The 17,099-nt window shown below is 39.7% G+C and overlaps 1 protein-coding gene and 1 long non-coding RNA gene across 2 annotated transcripts in view; both read right to left on the reverse strand.

The window, feature by feature from the left end:
• Positions 1-9,061, reverse strand: part of drp2 (dystrophin related protein 2) — an 86,504-nt gene extending 77,443 nt beyond the window's left edge. The window contains exons 1-2 of the mRNA XM_044364093.1: positions 8,939-9,061; positions 2,648-2,822 (exon numbers count right to left, since the gene is read on the reverse strand). Of these exons, the coding sequence (XP_044220028.1) occupies positions 2,648-2,694 (47 nt within the window). The 5' untranslated portion in view covers positions 2,695-2,822; positions 8,939-9,061. The remainder of the gene's footprint in view (positions 1-2,647; positions 2,823-8,938) is intronic.
• A 1,838-nt stretch (positions 9,062-10,899) lies between these two features.
• On the reverse strand, positions 10,900-14,630 carry LOC122990659. Its single transcript, XR_006405433.1, has 3 exons — positions 14,620-14,630; positions 13,955-13,956; positions 10,900-11,012 (listed from the first exon to the last, which is right to left on the reverse strand). It is a non-coding gene; the product is annotated as an uncharacterized LOC122990659 (long non-coding RNA).
• Between the last annotated feature and the right edge of the window lie 2,469 nt (positions 14,631-17,099).

A 17,099-nucleotide genomic window follows, 5' to 3' on the forward strand; every position in this document is an offset into this window, starting at 1 on the left:
ACCACTTTCTCTATAATTTTGCCTAAAAACCTGAGGGTAGAGGTATCTAGGTTGCTTTCTTTTCTTAAGGGCTTAACAAGTGCAGTTTTCAAAGATGAAAACTCACTCACCTCAGTCTGTCAGCCAAAAGGTGCCCATATCTCCTGGTACTATTATATGCACAGCACCCGCTCTAGAAGCCCAAGGACAACAGCCATTTGAGCTTGAGGGTGTTTATAAAGAATTATCTTCTCGCTGAGTGGAGTGGTGACTGTGACAGTACCAACGTGCTCCTGAAATACTATCACACTGCTACAATAGCTTCAGAAATACAGGGATTTGACGCATTAAAAACACATTTTCCCTTTGAAATTCATCATTTAAATGTCTAATAAAAAGATTGATTTAATGTAACAGCTGCACAGGAGCTTCACTTTTTAAACACAGTAAAAACAGGTGACATTCTCATATCTAATTAGCTGAAGGCATGGTCATACGCCTAATTGCATCTCTCAGATGCTTTGAAGATGTACTGTAGAGTTCAGATGAATGTACACAAAAGAAGCAATGAAGAGGAAATTTCAGATTAATCCCAGATTTTTTACTGAATGGATTGCACAAGTGCACAAAAACCTTAAAAAATAACTCATCTTTTTCTTCAGCATGGAGACTATTAACTGAGCAAATAGCATAAATTCACTGAAACCTCCCACATGATCATACAGTATTTTCTTACACAGTAGTTACAGATGGCTGAATGGCCTCAGCAATATGCTTTCAGTAATACATGTTTCTTCTATATATTTTCATAGTCATTCAGTGGTGATTTAATAGACACAGCGCAATACAGTGTTGTGGTCCACTTGTTTGATCAGGGCTATTATCTCAATCCTGCATAAAACATTAACGCACAACTTGATATAGCACAAAGCACACAGCAATAAAAACAGCATGCGAAAATGTTTTTGCCAATGGCATCAAAGCACTGTTTTGTAGTCAATAACACATGCCATGCAGCTGGTGAGTGTGCGTATAGTGGCTGACAGAGTAGTGATTTTGCCTACTTTCCATAAAAGATACCAAAAAAGCGATCAAACCCCTAACCTTCTGTTATCAGCGCTGACTCCAATTAGCTGGGCGACACTGTGTCACACTGATAAATTCTCTGTTCTCTTGCCATCTCTAAACATTTAGTGGGTTTTGTTGCACTATTTACCCCTTATCTTAATTTGCTAAATTCTCTGGATGTTTTCAGGAATAGGAACTTACAGGTGCTTTCAGGAAAAGTTTAATTTAATTCCAGTCAAAGTACAGTATACTATGGGGGATAATGTACGACAGTTTAAAGGATAGAAAGAAGCAGCCATGACTTTTATTGGAACAGAGCCTCAACCACCTGTCAATCAATGCCAGACAGGCCATTATAAAGCCAGTCGTGTGCACTTGTCCAGCCGCTGGCACAAAACGCAGTCAGACGTTTCCTCTGGACAGCGCTCACCCTCAAGGTTAGACAGCTTTTCAGTAAAGCTCTTTCTCTTTTATTCATTCTTATACTCTTCTTTCCCTCTGCCCCTCCCATTTCCCTGCATCCCATTTCTCTTCTGTGATGATTTAATACCAGCTGTCTGTTCTCTCTCTCTCTATCCCTCCATCGACTCCTTCCTGTATTCCTTCCTTCCCCCCCTTCCTCTCTCAGCCTGATGAAGTCAGAGTGCAGCTCCGGTATAAACAGCCACTGCAGGCCATCCATAGTGATCTCATTACACAGGACTGCAGGGGAAACTGTCTTAACCAATTTCATAACTATCCTTCCTTATCCTCCCCCTCCCCCTTCCTAGATACATCAGGGTCAAGTAAGCAATTAAGGGGGCAATTGTCTAAACAGGATGCCAGCTGAATTGAAGAAACAGAAATGATGCGGCAAGCCTGGACAGTTTCCAATTAAGCATCAAAGAACAACATGAACGCCCTCTAATTGTTTTTCACTGGCAAACCTCTTAAGTGTAACGTGTACAGTGGCAGTATTAACCCATATTATATCAATAATTAATAACCTGACTGGAAGGAGTACTGGAATATGCATTATTGTGTGACAGCACATTATTAGACAATACTTTTTTAATTGCCTGAAACCTGACTGTAAATGGCAAGAAGAAGAATCGTTAGGAGGAAAATGGAAAACCAACAAAGATGCAGCCGGTATATATATTAGAAGTTAGACATCATTAGGCTCTGCTGTGAGACTGGATGGACATTAACTTCAACATATTAGCATAAAATTTCCCAACAGACTCAATCACAAAAGGACAACTGCCACTGTGCTTTAATTAAACATGCTGTTCTCAACTATTATTCAGTAAGAAAAAATGCTATTTTCCTCACAATTAAGAGTCTGTACAGGATGACAGCTTTGGTTTGGCAGAATCTGCTACAGAAAGGCTTTTATTGGTTCCATTACTCATCTCTACACCAACTGGGTGTGCAGAAGGTTTTCTCTCAATATGTGGTCACTGTGACGCAGGAAATGATTTTGAATTGTGACCTTCAGCCAGTTCATTCTCCATAAAAACATGTAGTATCTTGGTTCTGAAAACATCCAACCCTCTGGGCTGCCACAGGTTTTTGCAAAGTGTCTCAGGCCCAGTAAAAAGTGTGAATACCCTCTTACCGAATGTTGTGGGACTTGCGTTTGATCTCGTTCCAGCAGAGGTTCATGTCTCCTGTTTGGTGCGGGCCACCTCCTCTCAGTCTCCTGCACTCGGTCCCCTCCTCTTGCCCCTCACCGTCCACTGTGGACTGGCACGGCACACAGTGGCATCCCGGCCACGAGGGCCGCCCCGCAGCTGAAGATGCATAAAGACAAACAAAGAAAAAGAGAAACGTCAAATGATGTGGGTTTTTGAAGGTCAGTTCTCACATTTTTTGATTGAGTCTGCGGATAATTAACATTGTGTGTTGATATTTAAAGCCACTATGGGCAGGATTATAAATTGTGTGACTTTGACGACTGCAGGGTAGGTATCAAAACAAACATTGTGGAAAACAGCAATGCATGCCACTGCCCTTTCTCCATCCAACGGACCCAATCATTTTGAATACAAGTGCTGAAAGCAATTTAAATTCTCTTTTCATTGGGTTATGCTGGTCATTCAATCAACCATTCTCATAGGACTTAAAAGCCTTATCTAGCCAAGCTTCTGTAAAACACAGTTGTAACAGAAGGTAATAAATAGGTAATACAGAAGCTTATAAGGACCAATAACGTAAATAAAAAATACAGGTATAAAAATAGAAAATGAAATACAAAATAGAACACCAAACTAAATAAATAGAACCTGAATGTTGGGGTGTACCTTCATGATACTCATATCACTTTACAAAAAAGGGTAAGAAAAAACAAACAAAACAAAGAAATTCACAGTAAACAACGACATGATGGTCGTACAGGTGTAATGTGCACAATCCAACCTTCCAATCTTTAGAAAAACTTGTCCTGTTGCAATCTAATAGAAAAAGCAATTCTGTCCATCCTAGAGATATAAATAATGTCAATCCAATCATCCACTGTAGGTATTTCTGGTTTTAACTGCTGTCTAGTAATAGCTTTCCTGCCAGCTGCGCTTAGAATAGATAGAAATAAATAGATATCCCAGACAAGAGGTAACATTTTCTGATGGCAGGACGCCCAAATACAGGATCTGTAGTTTAAATAGAATGTCCACCTGGAGTACTCTTTGCAAAACTTTATGAACCTCCTGCCAGAAAGGAATTAATAATGGGCAAGACCAGAGTATATGATAATGAGTTGCCTCAGAGAACCAAAACTGTCCAGCAGTTGGAAGATTTGGTATAATGACTCTTTTGAACTGGACTAATGAAGAACCTAATGAGTTTTTTTCCAACAAAACTCTCTCCATAAAGCTGATCCTGAAGTTTTTTACTTTCACTCACATAAATTCTCCCACTCCATTATACCTAGGTTTCCTTCCCTTTCGCATTTTTGTTTTACATACAATGAGTTACATTTTGTTTGTTGTAGATCCCTATAACGTTTTAAGAGACTTTTAGTATATTATCCAAGTTCTTTTGTTTATTTACCTTCATTAATTGCTCAGTATAGTGCCAAACTTGAAGAAATCAGTAAAAATCATTATAATCTTCAGATTTTGAGAACTCTTCATGGACCCCTGATGAAAAAAAGGTACATTATGCTGTTAAGCCTTGAGTCAACCACCTCTTAAATCTTACGTCTAATCTTTTAGATACAAAATCCAGGTCAAGTGCACACCATCTCAAAACTTTGATAGCCTTTAAATGATATTGGGCTATTACATTGTTCCACAGCTTAAGTGGCCAGCAAATCCATGGATTTCCCAAATCAATTAAGTTATTCAGCCAAACCTTTTGTCGAATTGCAGCTTGAATTGGATACTCCCCTGTTATAGCCACCTCAATCTCCTTCTACCTAGCAGAGTATCCTGGATTACACCAACACATCAAATGTCTTAATTGAGCTGCAATATAATAATCTTTTAAATACAAGAGTGCAACCCCTCCCGTGTTTTTCAAAAACTGTAGACTCTGATATCTAATTATAGATCTTTGCCCTTGCCAAGTGTACCTCGAAATAAGTTTGTCCCATTCCTGAAATTGTTGCTCAGGTAGATCTGGTGGAAGGGACTGGAAGAGATACAGTAATCTCAGCAAAATATTAATTTTAACCAATTCCATTTGGGAACCAAAATTAAGAAGAGATATTAGGTCCCATCTCCTTATGTATTCCCTGATCTTTTGATTAAGAGAGAGGAAATTGATGGAGAACAATTTTGTTAGATCTTTTGGTGTATTTATTCCCAATTATCTCATGGATTTTGTTTCCCACTGTAACTGAAACTTTGTTGTCAAGTTTTTTGAGGGGCTGTACTTAAAACTGAGAACTTGTGCTTTTAAAACATTCAGTTTATAAGCAGAGAAGGAACCATATTGTTTTGGAAGTGAGAATAACTGTACAAGTGAATGTTCTGGGTTGGACAGATACACTAATATGTCGTCAGCAAATAAGGAAATCCACTGGCTCAGGAGTTCAATAAAAAGCAAACAAGAGGACTAATTGGGCAGCCGTGTCTTGTTCCTCGTTCTAAAACAAAAGGGTTGGACACTGCTCCATTTATCTTAATTCTTGCCCTTGGTTTATCATAAAGAGCTTGTACTATTTGGTTAAAAGTGCTATGAAAGCCAAATGTATCCAAAACTCTATATAAAAATGACCAATTCACACAATTAAAAACTTTTTCCACATCTAAACCCACCAACACTGCTTCCAAATTATACTCTGTTTTATGGCTTATTACATGTAAGGTCCATCTAATGTCATCTAACAAAGCCTGTCTCAATATTTCTTTTATTCTGTAACTTGACATTTTGGCTACAGTGGACTTTAGTGAGGTGTCTAAGTGTGGCCTCGGCATCATGGTGCAATGTGCTCTTTCAACTTGTAGTTCCAGAGAGGCTGGGAGCTCCAAATTTTCCTGTAACAAGTGCTCTATGTAAGAAACCATTGTCGGGGAGTTCTCCTTGGCTCCCTTTTTAACTCCATGGATTCTGATATTGTCTCGTCTGAAGCAGCCTCCAAGTCCATCAGTTTAACAGCCAGGTGAAGTTTCAGCAGCTCTGTTATGGCTTCCTCTGTAGCTTGTATTCGGGTTTTGGCCACATCAGTCCTCTCTTCAGCCTCCCCGATTCTTGTGTTAGTTTTATTTATTTCGTCCCGAATTACTTTTAGCTGCTGACTGTTCATTCTTTCAGTATGAGACCCAGTTTCACATTGTATGTTTGTTTCCCTCTGAGGTCCATTTGCATGTCGTTATCCTCTATAGTGCTGCTAGCAGGGACAGCCTGGCTGACTCCATCTCCTGCAAGTAAGTCGTACTGCATTGACTTCTTATTCTTTCCTTTTCGAGGCCAAAAATCCTGAATTAAATTGTAGCAAAAGTTTTTTCAGATTTGGGTCATAGTGGACTACTGTTCAGTCAAAATGTTGGAAGCACATTTTCCTATGTCGCCATCTCCTAGCTTGCTGACCCAGAAGTCTATAGACCAGTTTTGTGATTTTCACATTTTTCTACAAACAAAAATTTACAATGACTTTAACTTTTTTTTTTTTTTTAATTGGGCACATATTTTTTGCCAAACAATTCCAAAACATTGACAAATATTTAGTGCTTCCCCAGAAAACTATGCTCGACCAAGTAGAAAAATGCAATGAAACACTGACATGACATTTTTTATATTTTAGGGTTAGCAACTATTTAAGACAAGACATGATGTATGACAAGGGGGAAACTGGGACACATTAATCCTCGATATGAAAAATAATCTAGTGTAAGACAAGGGAATATATAAGTAAATATAAATCCGCAGATACCTCTACTAGTCTACCTCTATACTTGCCTTGTTAAAGAAAGTGTTCAAAAATGTGAAGCCCCACACACACATAAAAATATATGGTCAACAAATCAGAACAAAATTGAATAACTTTGTCCTGTGTGTAAGACAGAACACCTAAATCATGGGACACTAGCAGTTTTATCCTATTATTCCATTCCATTGAACTCAGGGAAACAAACACAGACAAAAAGCCTCTTTTTTCACAGACTTTTAGAGTGAGGGGGCATGTGAGGCCAGACTTGAAGAGGTGCAATCCCCTTGATGGAGTTCGGGGAAAAAAAGGAGCCAACAGGCACTCTCATATACACACATGCAGACCATAATAAGTGGCATTCAGAGTGGAAGAAGCTTTTCCAGGTTCACAGGTCATGATAAATCCTGTGTCTGGTCACTGGGCTGTCAGAGGCTTCCTGTGTTTTCTGTTCAATTCACAACCTTCACCTTAACAGCAGCTGGGCCTCTCAGCTAACACCGTCAGCTTTACAACATACACACAAACACACACACACACTCCGTAACCCCTTCCTTGCATGTGGTCAGAGGGCTCCTATCTCATCGTTTTTTAAACTGGTCGATCTTATTCTACCCCGCAGGAAGGCACAACCTTTAACCTCTACAGCAGCACTCAGCTATCCATTTACTGCAACACACACACACACACACACACACACACACACACACATATATTACGCTCACTTGGATATATAGTTATCAAAGGCTATATAAGCTCTTAATGTGTCTTACTCATTCCTTTCTTTTGAGTACCTCTCTCTTGAGCTCAGGTGGTTTGTCTAAAACAAATTGAGCCTGAAATGAACCAGGAAGAGGGAACTTTTTTGTTGCAGTGTCAACATTTGAGTGAACGATTCCCCTGTGGGAGGGAGGGAAACCAGCCAGCATTAGACTTTCTTGCAGCACATTCACCCTTTTACTTTATCCTCCTCTCCTTCCCCTGAACATATTCATTCTTCTCTCTCTACCTTTCTAGTTTGTTCTGCAGACCATCTCCGATTGCCCGGATGGATTTTTTTTTCTTTCTATTTCACATGAATCATCACCATCTCGTTCCCACTCCTGTCTCCCCTTATCTCTCCGCTTCCTTCCCTCTCTTTTCTTCCTCAGACAGCTCCTGTTAGTGCAGGTGAGTCCTGTATGAATCAGCAATACCCTGCACATCTCTCCCACTCTCTCCTGCTCTCACTGTCTCTTTCCCTTCGCTGGTAATCAGAGGTCACGTGTGACTCTTCATACTGTTAACGCTTCCAGGACCTCACTTTAGCTCAAATACAGCTAAAAATAATAACTTAAATAGTGTTGTCTGTGCAGAATCAAATCACTGTTCTGTGTTTGTGAATAAAACATGGACATGGAAGCAAACAAGGCAGCAGAGGCTACATATGACACAATGAAGTTTAAGGACAGAATGGCAGCACGATTGTTTGTTTGCTCTGGAAAGCTGCGTCTTCCAAGATGTGAAATGAAGTTGAACAAAGACAACCATCCATTACACCACTGCTAACACCAAGAGAATACCCTGCAGGCAAAAGATAACTCTGAGAGGTTTGTTTCTTTAGTGAAGAGGGAGACAAGTGACAGATAGCTTTGTCTGTCTGCACCCTCAAATCTTTTCTTTGTCACTCTTTTCAACTTTCTCTCAGACAGCTAGTACCAGGGTTTCACACAAACATCATTGCACCTGGAAGAATCATATTTATGAACTTAAATATTTTTTAAAATCTGTTCTTGTTTTTGCTATGAGACAAATTAAAAGCCATCACAATGTGGGAATGATGTCTACAATAATCATGTCACGCAAATGTTTCGATTATCTCCATCTCATAGACATCTGCATCATGCAGGCATGTATCAGCCCACAGTGCAAGACATTAGGTGGGTCTGTCTCCCGCTTTAAACTTCAAAAACATGAGTCAAGCTTTAAACATGCATCATTTACAGCCTTGATCGGATGTGGCATTGCTCAGTCAAGCGCATGTACTGCATGTTTTCCAAAGATGCTGAAAAACCAGCAGAGATTTCACTGACATGCCACAAAGTGACACACACAATATTCATCTCGCTGCTATGGCTACAGCTCTCACCTCCATGTACTCGTAACTGTTTCCTACAGAAATCGTAGCTCAACACCTTAAAAATCGCTCATTTATGTGACAAGCACAGACAGTGTATCTGCCACTTGACCAAGGCAACCTGGCAGGACATTTTCCAGACAATATGTGAATTTCAAATCAAAGGAGTTGAAAATGATAAAAGATAGCACATTAAGCTTTGCTGAATTTCAGGGTAAAGAGAAAAGACAGTTCAACTGTGGAGATAAAGCATCAGAGGATCAAAGCCACTGTGCTGCAACACCATGTCTACACATTGATATTAATCTGAAGGAATCAAGACTGTAGCTCAGATATCCCTGAGAAGCAAGAAGATAGCTTGGATTTACTCTCATTACTGGAGCTCTGCAGATAAATGCAATTCTTTCACAATGTGCAATGCCTACCTTAATAGTACAGACTTCCTGCGCCGTTTCAATTCCAGTCTCAGACTCACGTTGTTAAACCTGTCACTGAGGGTAACTGAGTGTTGACATTATTTATCCTGTCTGTTGGTTGGCTTGGTAGAGAATGCAGAAATAAGTTGGGCATGCAGAGAGGGATAAAAGAAACAGAGACAAACAGGCAGAGAGATGGAGGTAGGAGAGAGAGGGAGGGTGAGGAGGGAAAGACAGACACAGGCATGGGGAGAGATGGGTGACCTAATAAGCAGAGACTTGTCTCTTGGTCAAAGAGTTCTCTGTCCTTGCACATTCCTGCTCACACCTACATGACCCCCTACTCCCCACTATACGATTGGGAAGAAAAGGCCATCTGCCTGATGTCCTCAACCCACACACACACACACACACACACACACAAACACTCTGACCAATGTACAAAAACCTGCACTAATGGTTCTGGGAATGCACTAATGGTCTTGAGTCAGAGAAAAATAAAAATAAAACAATATAATCCTTCAGCAGAAGATTGCATTCCTAGTGTGCTCCAACAGTATACACAATAAATAATAAGGACGGTAAGGGTCAAAGCCACAGCACGGTGATAATAAAACAAGGAAATATGTTGTGTCACTGAGCCCATAAAAAATAACAGCAAGACAGATGCATTACAGATATAGAGAATACAGATGAAGAGCAAGTGCTGGTTAATTTCTGATCATTTTTCATTTGTAGATTTTTGTTGTTTGAATCTTTGACTGTATATGTCACAACTTTATTTTATTTATTTGACAAGGAAGTCTGTTGAGATACAGCAGTATAGGTTAAACCTACAATAACTGATTTTTCTGGCTACTTCAGGGCAGGAAAAACAAGCTGTAAACCAACACTGACATATTCTGTAACTTTATATCACCTTTTTAAAGTTGGTAAGCATGTTAGCAAAGAGTTTCCTATTTTAACATCCAGCAGATATGTGGAGATACCAGCAGATAGCAACATTAGCGTTCATGTTTCAGGTGTTCACTGGCTTTTTTTTATGTTGAAAATTGCTACCTACTGTGCCTGAGACTGAACCAAAACAGTAAAGTTGCAGGTTGATCAGCTGAAAGATACTAAAATGCTCTGTAGCATTGCAAGGAATTTTAGTGATGATAATATCACATACTTAGCTGCTTCAACACATAGTCACATACAAAGCTCAGTAAGCTAGGACCATAGACTGTTTCGGTTTGCATTGGAGCCAGTTTGAAGCCCAGAGCTGCTGTTTATGGTTGGCACCATATTTTCCATTTGGAACCAGGATCCTCCAAATAAGGAGTGCAGGATGTAGACTTCCACACTCTGGAAACACACCCCCGACTGAAACAAATGCTAGCTTACTGGGAACAATGACTGGTAGCAAGCCCTCAGGAACTGTGCTGGATAGGATGACTTGATGTAATTATATAACGGCACAAACATACCCATAAAGTTTTGCAACTGAGTGCAATTTGCCCTGTAAAAATACAGCCATTAATGTGACTCAGGCAGGTATGAAACATGTTAGTTTAATGTTTGAATCTTACAATAATGTTGTTCAGGTTTCACTGAATGTAAATGAATGAATGAGGATTTTGCAGAAATATCATTATTGACGTTCTGTTTGTTGCCCACAGCTTACTGTGTGTCACAGCTGGCTGCAGCATCACACAGCAGCTGAAACAATAAGTGCATATCCAAACTAAGAAAGAGGCTGTGCACATTTACGCATGCGGCACAGCAGCAGTAATTTCATTAACACCAGATTGGTCGGGATCTGACACTAATTAATGCTCTGTGTTCTGCTACACATCTGCACAGGTCAGCTGTAAGGACTTTTTTTTTTAAAGAAGCTGAAAGTCAGAGGTAAGCCTCCCACCCAGTACCCACTTGGAGGCGGGGAGAGCAGCACATGAGTGAACTGTTAAACACAGCTGTCAATCAACGCCCACACGGCAGTCATCAAAGCTACTATACGTCTTCAAATCTTATTAACGGAGCAATAATTTCCCAAATGACCGCCAGCACATTCATTAGAGGGCCCAAATTTAGCAATTGACTTGAATTGAAGGCAGGGATTTTTGGAGCCAGCATCTAGCAAGTGTCAGTGGCATTATACTTTAAGGTACTTGCACATTGGCGTCAGCCTCAAGTCATGGTAGTTTCCACTTGGCCAGAACTCGAGAGGCATGAAAGAGGGAGTTTGACTGTTACATTCTTCATTCCAACATGTTTGGAATCTGGCATTTGGCTGATATGAAGGCGGTGTTTCTAAATGAAGTTTATCTTGTAAATTATTCCAAATCCAGCATGCGTAGTACAAAAATGCAGTTTTGCCAAGATCAGATCTGACTCTGCAGACATGGAAGATTAACCATCTAAATGATCTGGTATGATAGCTGTTAGAAACAGGAGGAGGCATTTTACCAAGGTAGGCAGGTCAATGACTACAGCTGTGAAACACATCCTCTAACTAATTAATATATGAACTAATTTTCTTCAGAGCTGTCCTATGGGGGGGAAATAGTTGAAAAGATAAGGATTAAGGAAACTCATTTGGGGTGAGGCAAAGGTCTGGCCTAAGGGAGCATAAGGTTTTGTCGAGGACATTTCATTCTCAGAGATTAGACATTCATATTAAAATATATATCAGCTGTGACCGATGGAGTGATTGTACTGCAATGGAACTAATTCTGTACTGTAATTGTGAACATATCCTTCTGTCAGCAGGCTAAAGCCAACAACCATTTGTAATCCTTTTACACCCACAATTACAACACTTAACAGAAGTGATAAACCATTATGCACTGTCCAAAAGAACTGGCAAGTGCTGATACGGACGCCTAGAACTCAACGGCTGGGCTTCACTGAATGTGCCGAACACTGATTTAACTTCAACAAATAAATGCCAAGCCAACAATGACTCAGAGTTATCAGTGTCCAGGAGGCCTGCTGGTAAATAGTGTGTGAATACAAGTCAGTGCAAGTATACTTGTGCATTTCTGTGAGTGTGTGTGTCCTGGGGTGCTTCAGTAGCAGACTCTTGGCTTTGTGCCTGATAGGGGTTAGTGGAGGTTGGACCAGTGCCTCCCTGCTGCTCCGTCCCGCCGTCCCACAGCCCCTCAACAGCCACCAGTTAGAAGAAGGGGGAAAACACACATACACACACACACACGACCACCCTCAGCTCCCTCATCCTGCTGAAGCAGGATGAGGGAGCTGAGCTTCCCCTCACAGCTGCAACCGTCACACACTGCTGGAGAGGCTGGAGGAACTCCAGTGATACAGCACACACACATACAGTACACAGCCACACACATATTCACATAGGCACTCTTGAATATAGTCTAGTAACAGTAGGCAGGCATAGAGACAAGCTCATGCTGACACACATGAACTTGAAGGAAAAAAAGGCACATTTCCAACTACATCAGCCACAGTATACCCTCCACACCCCTGCTGGGCACAGGCAGCTGTCAAACTGTTACTGTTCCCCCCCGAAACATTGCCACACTCTTCCCATGCTTGACTCCTTTAGTCTGCAGACATGTGGCAGAGTGATTTGTGATTGGAAGCACCTAACTAAACAGCAGGAGCAAGGAAGACTTTCTCTTCCCCTCCTCCTGCCATCTTCCTCCTGTACTCCCATTTCCACTGAAACATTGTCATGCTCACAGTGTTTTGCCCTCCAACCAGATATTTCATTACCCTTCGTACTTTATTATCTTTTCAATGACAAAGTAATTTCCCCCCGGAGCAAACATGCCATCCATACACTTATTTATATTTACATGGTGCTTTTTTTTGTCCCGAAAAGACGGCTTTCAAGCGAGAGCACGGCAGTGAAAATAGAGGTTGGCTGACATTAACATCATTATCGCTGGAGGTGGAAGTGGGAAAGCGCTGTTTGAGCACTTTACTGGACCCTCGTTGTGTTGATTCAAGCATCAGGTGAGTTGTGGTTATGCTTTTCATTCAACCGCATGATGGGTGAAGTGCTTCTAGAGCAGCAGTGAAGTATCAACTGGCTGGCTGATTATTATGTGATAGTTTGTATGTGTTTGTATGCATGCTACCACCGTCCTCATGTCCTCTTGACCAATTCCAGAGGCGATACTGTAGAACTGTATTGGAAAAGTATCTCATTTTACCACTCTTAATTGGCGCTAAAAGTTCCTGGAGAAGAGTTTTCTCTTAAGACTGATTCACAAAGCTGCTGAGAACAACTTTAAGTAAGAAAATGAGCGCAACGTTTGAGATGAGAGAAGTGGCGGGTTGACCTTGTTGCTATGGATGACATCCTGTTTCATCAATGATCTTAATCACTATATCCACAGTGATTGGCTGACAGATGACTGGCCTGTGTCTGTGAATGTTAGGGAAAATATTCATCAATACACAGGGCATGATTGCACATTGCATTTCATGAACAAATATTTAAGATATTTTATACACAAATTTCCTCCATGAAACAAAGGAAAGTATTGACTTGTCAAGTAGACTGTATATCTGACATCAAACACCATCTACATGTTGATAGTGAGATTTATTTTCTCAGTTGACTGAGTAAATCTTCACCCTTTGATGAAATCAGCTTTAATCATTTATTTATTGCAGTCGGTGATTATTTAATGTACACATATTTTTGATTAATAATTCTGACAGACAGCGGTTATATTCTAACTTAATCAGCGCTCCAAACTGCATTTTTCCAGTGTTGAGAGTAAAGAGTTGTGTAAACCATTATCTCTGGTGTTATTGTATCGTTTCAGTATTTTCGTACAGTGATTGGATTCCTATTAACTCAACCGCAAATGAGTTAGTGAATTAGTCTTAGACCAAAAACGTAGGACTGACACACCCCTTATTTCTAGGAGTTACTCCTCACATGGCCAGTTACAGTATCTAAGCTACAGTATCTAATGCTGTCCATCTGTCTGGTGCTTTGGTGCTGGGCAGATAGAGCAGAAGGGGTTTATTAGCGCTTTTTTTGCTGCAAACGACTGCCTACTGCATGTGGAAACAATGCTGATTAGAGCAGTGAGATGGTGAAGGTTAGAGCGGTGAATATAAAAGCAAAGCTGCAGGCAGTAAAACCAAAATCTTCCCTTTTTAATGAAAAAAAACAAATATTTTATAATCTAGTTGCTCATCTGTTTTAATGATGATTTAACCAGGAGAGTTTCATACCCACCCAAGCATCAACTGCTCCAACTGTCAGTAACTTATAAATGCAAAAACTGATATGACTTTTACTTGAAAAAACTTGGCTGCCCGGATAATTCATCCAATTTCTTAACTTTGTTTTCTTTTTCAAGATGCTGGCACTCGTTTATGGAAACAGGCTGAATTTTAATACACTGGCAGATTTTTTTTCACTTGTTTGAAGAAAACAAGACTTTTAGGGATAAATGGTAAACAGAACTTACTTGGTAAGATGGAGTTATTTTTGCAATGTGCCCTGAGTGGTCTCTGCTTTCAACTGCTCCCCCAGCAAGTAATAGATCACAAGCAAATATCCACTTTACTCAGCTGCTTGATGCTATCGGTACAGACAGCATCCTAATGAGCTTATTGTGAACACTCTCCAGTTTTCTTTCATACAGTCATATTGCCTTCTCCTGCTGTCTGTTTTTTTCATGAAAATTGAATTTACAGCTGTGCACCCATAATGAAAGCTGAATAATGTCATGCAATCTCACATGCAGCTTGTTTAACCATAATGCATTTCTATTCATGTGTGTGTGCATCTTACATGCAAATGTCCACCTTCATATTCACTTGTCATCTGTTCAATTATGTTTATGACAAATGAACAGAGCTTAATAGAGTTGAGATTTAAGGAACTGTTTCTGGTCTTGAATCTATTTTAAGGCAGTGGATGACAGTATAGATATTTCATCCTTTATCAAACAAACAAAAAAAAAAAACTAGCTCCTTGTATGAAACGGTTTCTGAAAATGACAAGCAGATATGAATCAAAGTTACAAATTAAAAACAGACGACCACAGGGCTTGAGATTACTTGTGAAGGAAATCAGAAAATGAACTCGGCTGATTTCAGGGACGTCAAAGCTCATTACTTAATCAAAAGCAAAAATGGTGATTAACTTAACAGATTGGAATACTTTTCTTGGGTCAATGACTTCGAGCGCACCTTCGGCAAACTTGAGTGAGCAGACTAAAAAATAAATGGGCTGAAAATGCAGAGGAACAGCTTTGAGACTAAGCAGCCAGATGTAAAAGGAAACTCAATTCTGCTGTGGGTTTTAGATATGATACAGCGGGTGATATGTTGTCTACTATGAATTAAATTAAATGCCCTAAATGTCAGGACAATGCCATTTTCATAGTGCAAGAAAGTTTTTCGGAATGCAATGTTGCATGTAGGATGTATACTGTGATCATTTCAGTACAGTGGTATAATATATACAGTATATGATGTGGAAACTGGCAAATAACTGGAACAATACACCACTAAAGAGGATTTAAAACATATCAGTCCATAACTTAAACAGATTATTTAGTCAGTCAGAGCTTTATAATTATATCAAAAGGCATTTAAGGGATTAGCTGAGACATAAAACCATTCATCTCAAAGGAGTTCATATTGTGGCATCAGCTGCATTGTTTGGAGTGCTGTGCAAAAAAATTGAAATCTCTGGAAGTCAATAAATTAAGACAATCCCTTGTGTTTGAAATATCCATTTTCTGACAAGAGCATCTGCTGTGTTTAGAGTTAATTAAATAAAATTAACACAAAGAAATGCACATACCGCCTTACAATTACTGTGTAAGCAACGCTGATTAAAAGTCAACCCTGTCATTGCTTTCTAACATGCAGTGATGTGTGGAGAGGGAACGCCTGGTTCAGAAAAGAGGTAATTTAGCAAACCCCCAATTGAAATCCTTGCTAATTAAGATGAGTTTCTTCTACTGCAAAGACCAGGAGATGAAATATTCTGTTGGTGGAGAATGAAAGACAAAGAGTAAGCCATTTTTACGTTTTCTGATCCTGTTCACAAAAAACAGTGACTATTTTTCATTATGTTCTCTGGTTCATCGTTTACTTTATTGCCACAGTGCTCCCACAATGACATGTTCATCCTGCTACATTTATAACTTATCATAATTCAATTATTTCAGCTCTCAACTGGTCCGTAAACATGGCTGCAGCATGTCGCTTTGTCATTGTTTAATTTCCTTGAACATGTAGTCTACTGTGACTTAACACCAGATGCTAATAATCTATCCATCCACTCGTTCATCCGTCCAGACAAAATTAGATGACACAGCAGCCAACAACAACATTAAAAATAATGCAAATTAAAAGCCAGGGTTTTGCAACAGCCTTGTGTAGCATTTGAGATTAATAGCCCGTATGTGAAACAGCTGGCACTCTCTGAGGCAGGTAAAGTGCAAATTTAGTATGTTTTAAAATGATTACAATAACAAGGAGAACATAAAAAGCGTGAAATAAACAATAATATGCATATTTTAATTAGATTTTTACAGAGGAGGAAGTGCTTACCTTGTCTACCCTGTCTATACACCATTTGCCTGATGCAGCTTCCAAGAAATGCATTTGCACTTCTCATTTTACCCAGAGAGCTATTTGATATGAGGTGGGCTTCAGCTCAAAAATGTCCTCCAACAAAGTGTTTCCTTTCATTTCTCCTAAAATATTTATCATTACAAAAGTTTGAATACTGTTTTTTTTTTTTGGTTTCTCTGCCAAGACATGGTCTTTAACAAACATTCATACAAGAACTTTGCCAAAACAAGACTTAAAACAAAAAAAATGTAAAAAATCAGGAATAAACTAATAAACAGGATCAGAGTGAGCAGTCATTTTTCATCAGTTGGCCAAAAAAATGTTTGGATAAAAGATCCTAGCAGTTTATTACACACAGTACTTTGTATGGCAAGCTAAAGATGACGTGCTATTAATGCTACTGCTGTCTTGCTAGTTACTGCTAGCAACTAAAAGCTAATCCTGTCATCAGGGCAGGTTCACTCCAAATCATTTCTCATGTAGTGCTTTCAGTATTTGCACTTTCTCAATTTGATGACGCCCCCATTGTGACATTTACTCTCACCGCTTTTGCTTCCTGAAGTAGATCCTCAGAGACCAAACATAAATAATA

This window comes from Thunnus albacares, chromosome 10, assembly GCF_914725855.1.
Source record: "Thunnus albacares chromosome 10, fThuAlb1.1, whole genome shotgun sequence".
Classification (NCBI taxonomy): Eukaryota; Metazoa; Chordata; class Actinopteri; order Scombriformes; family Scombridae; genus Thunnus; species Thunnus albacares.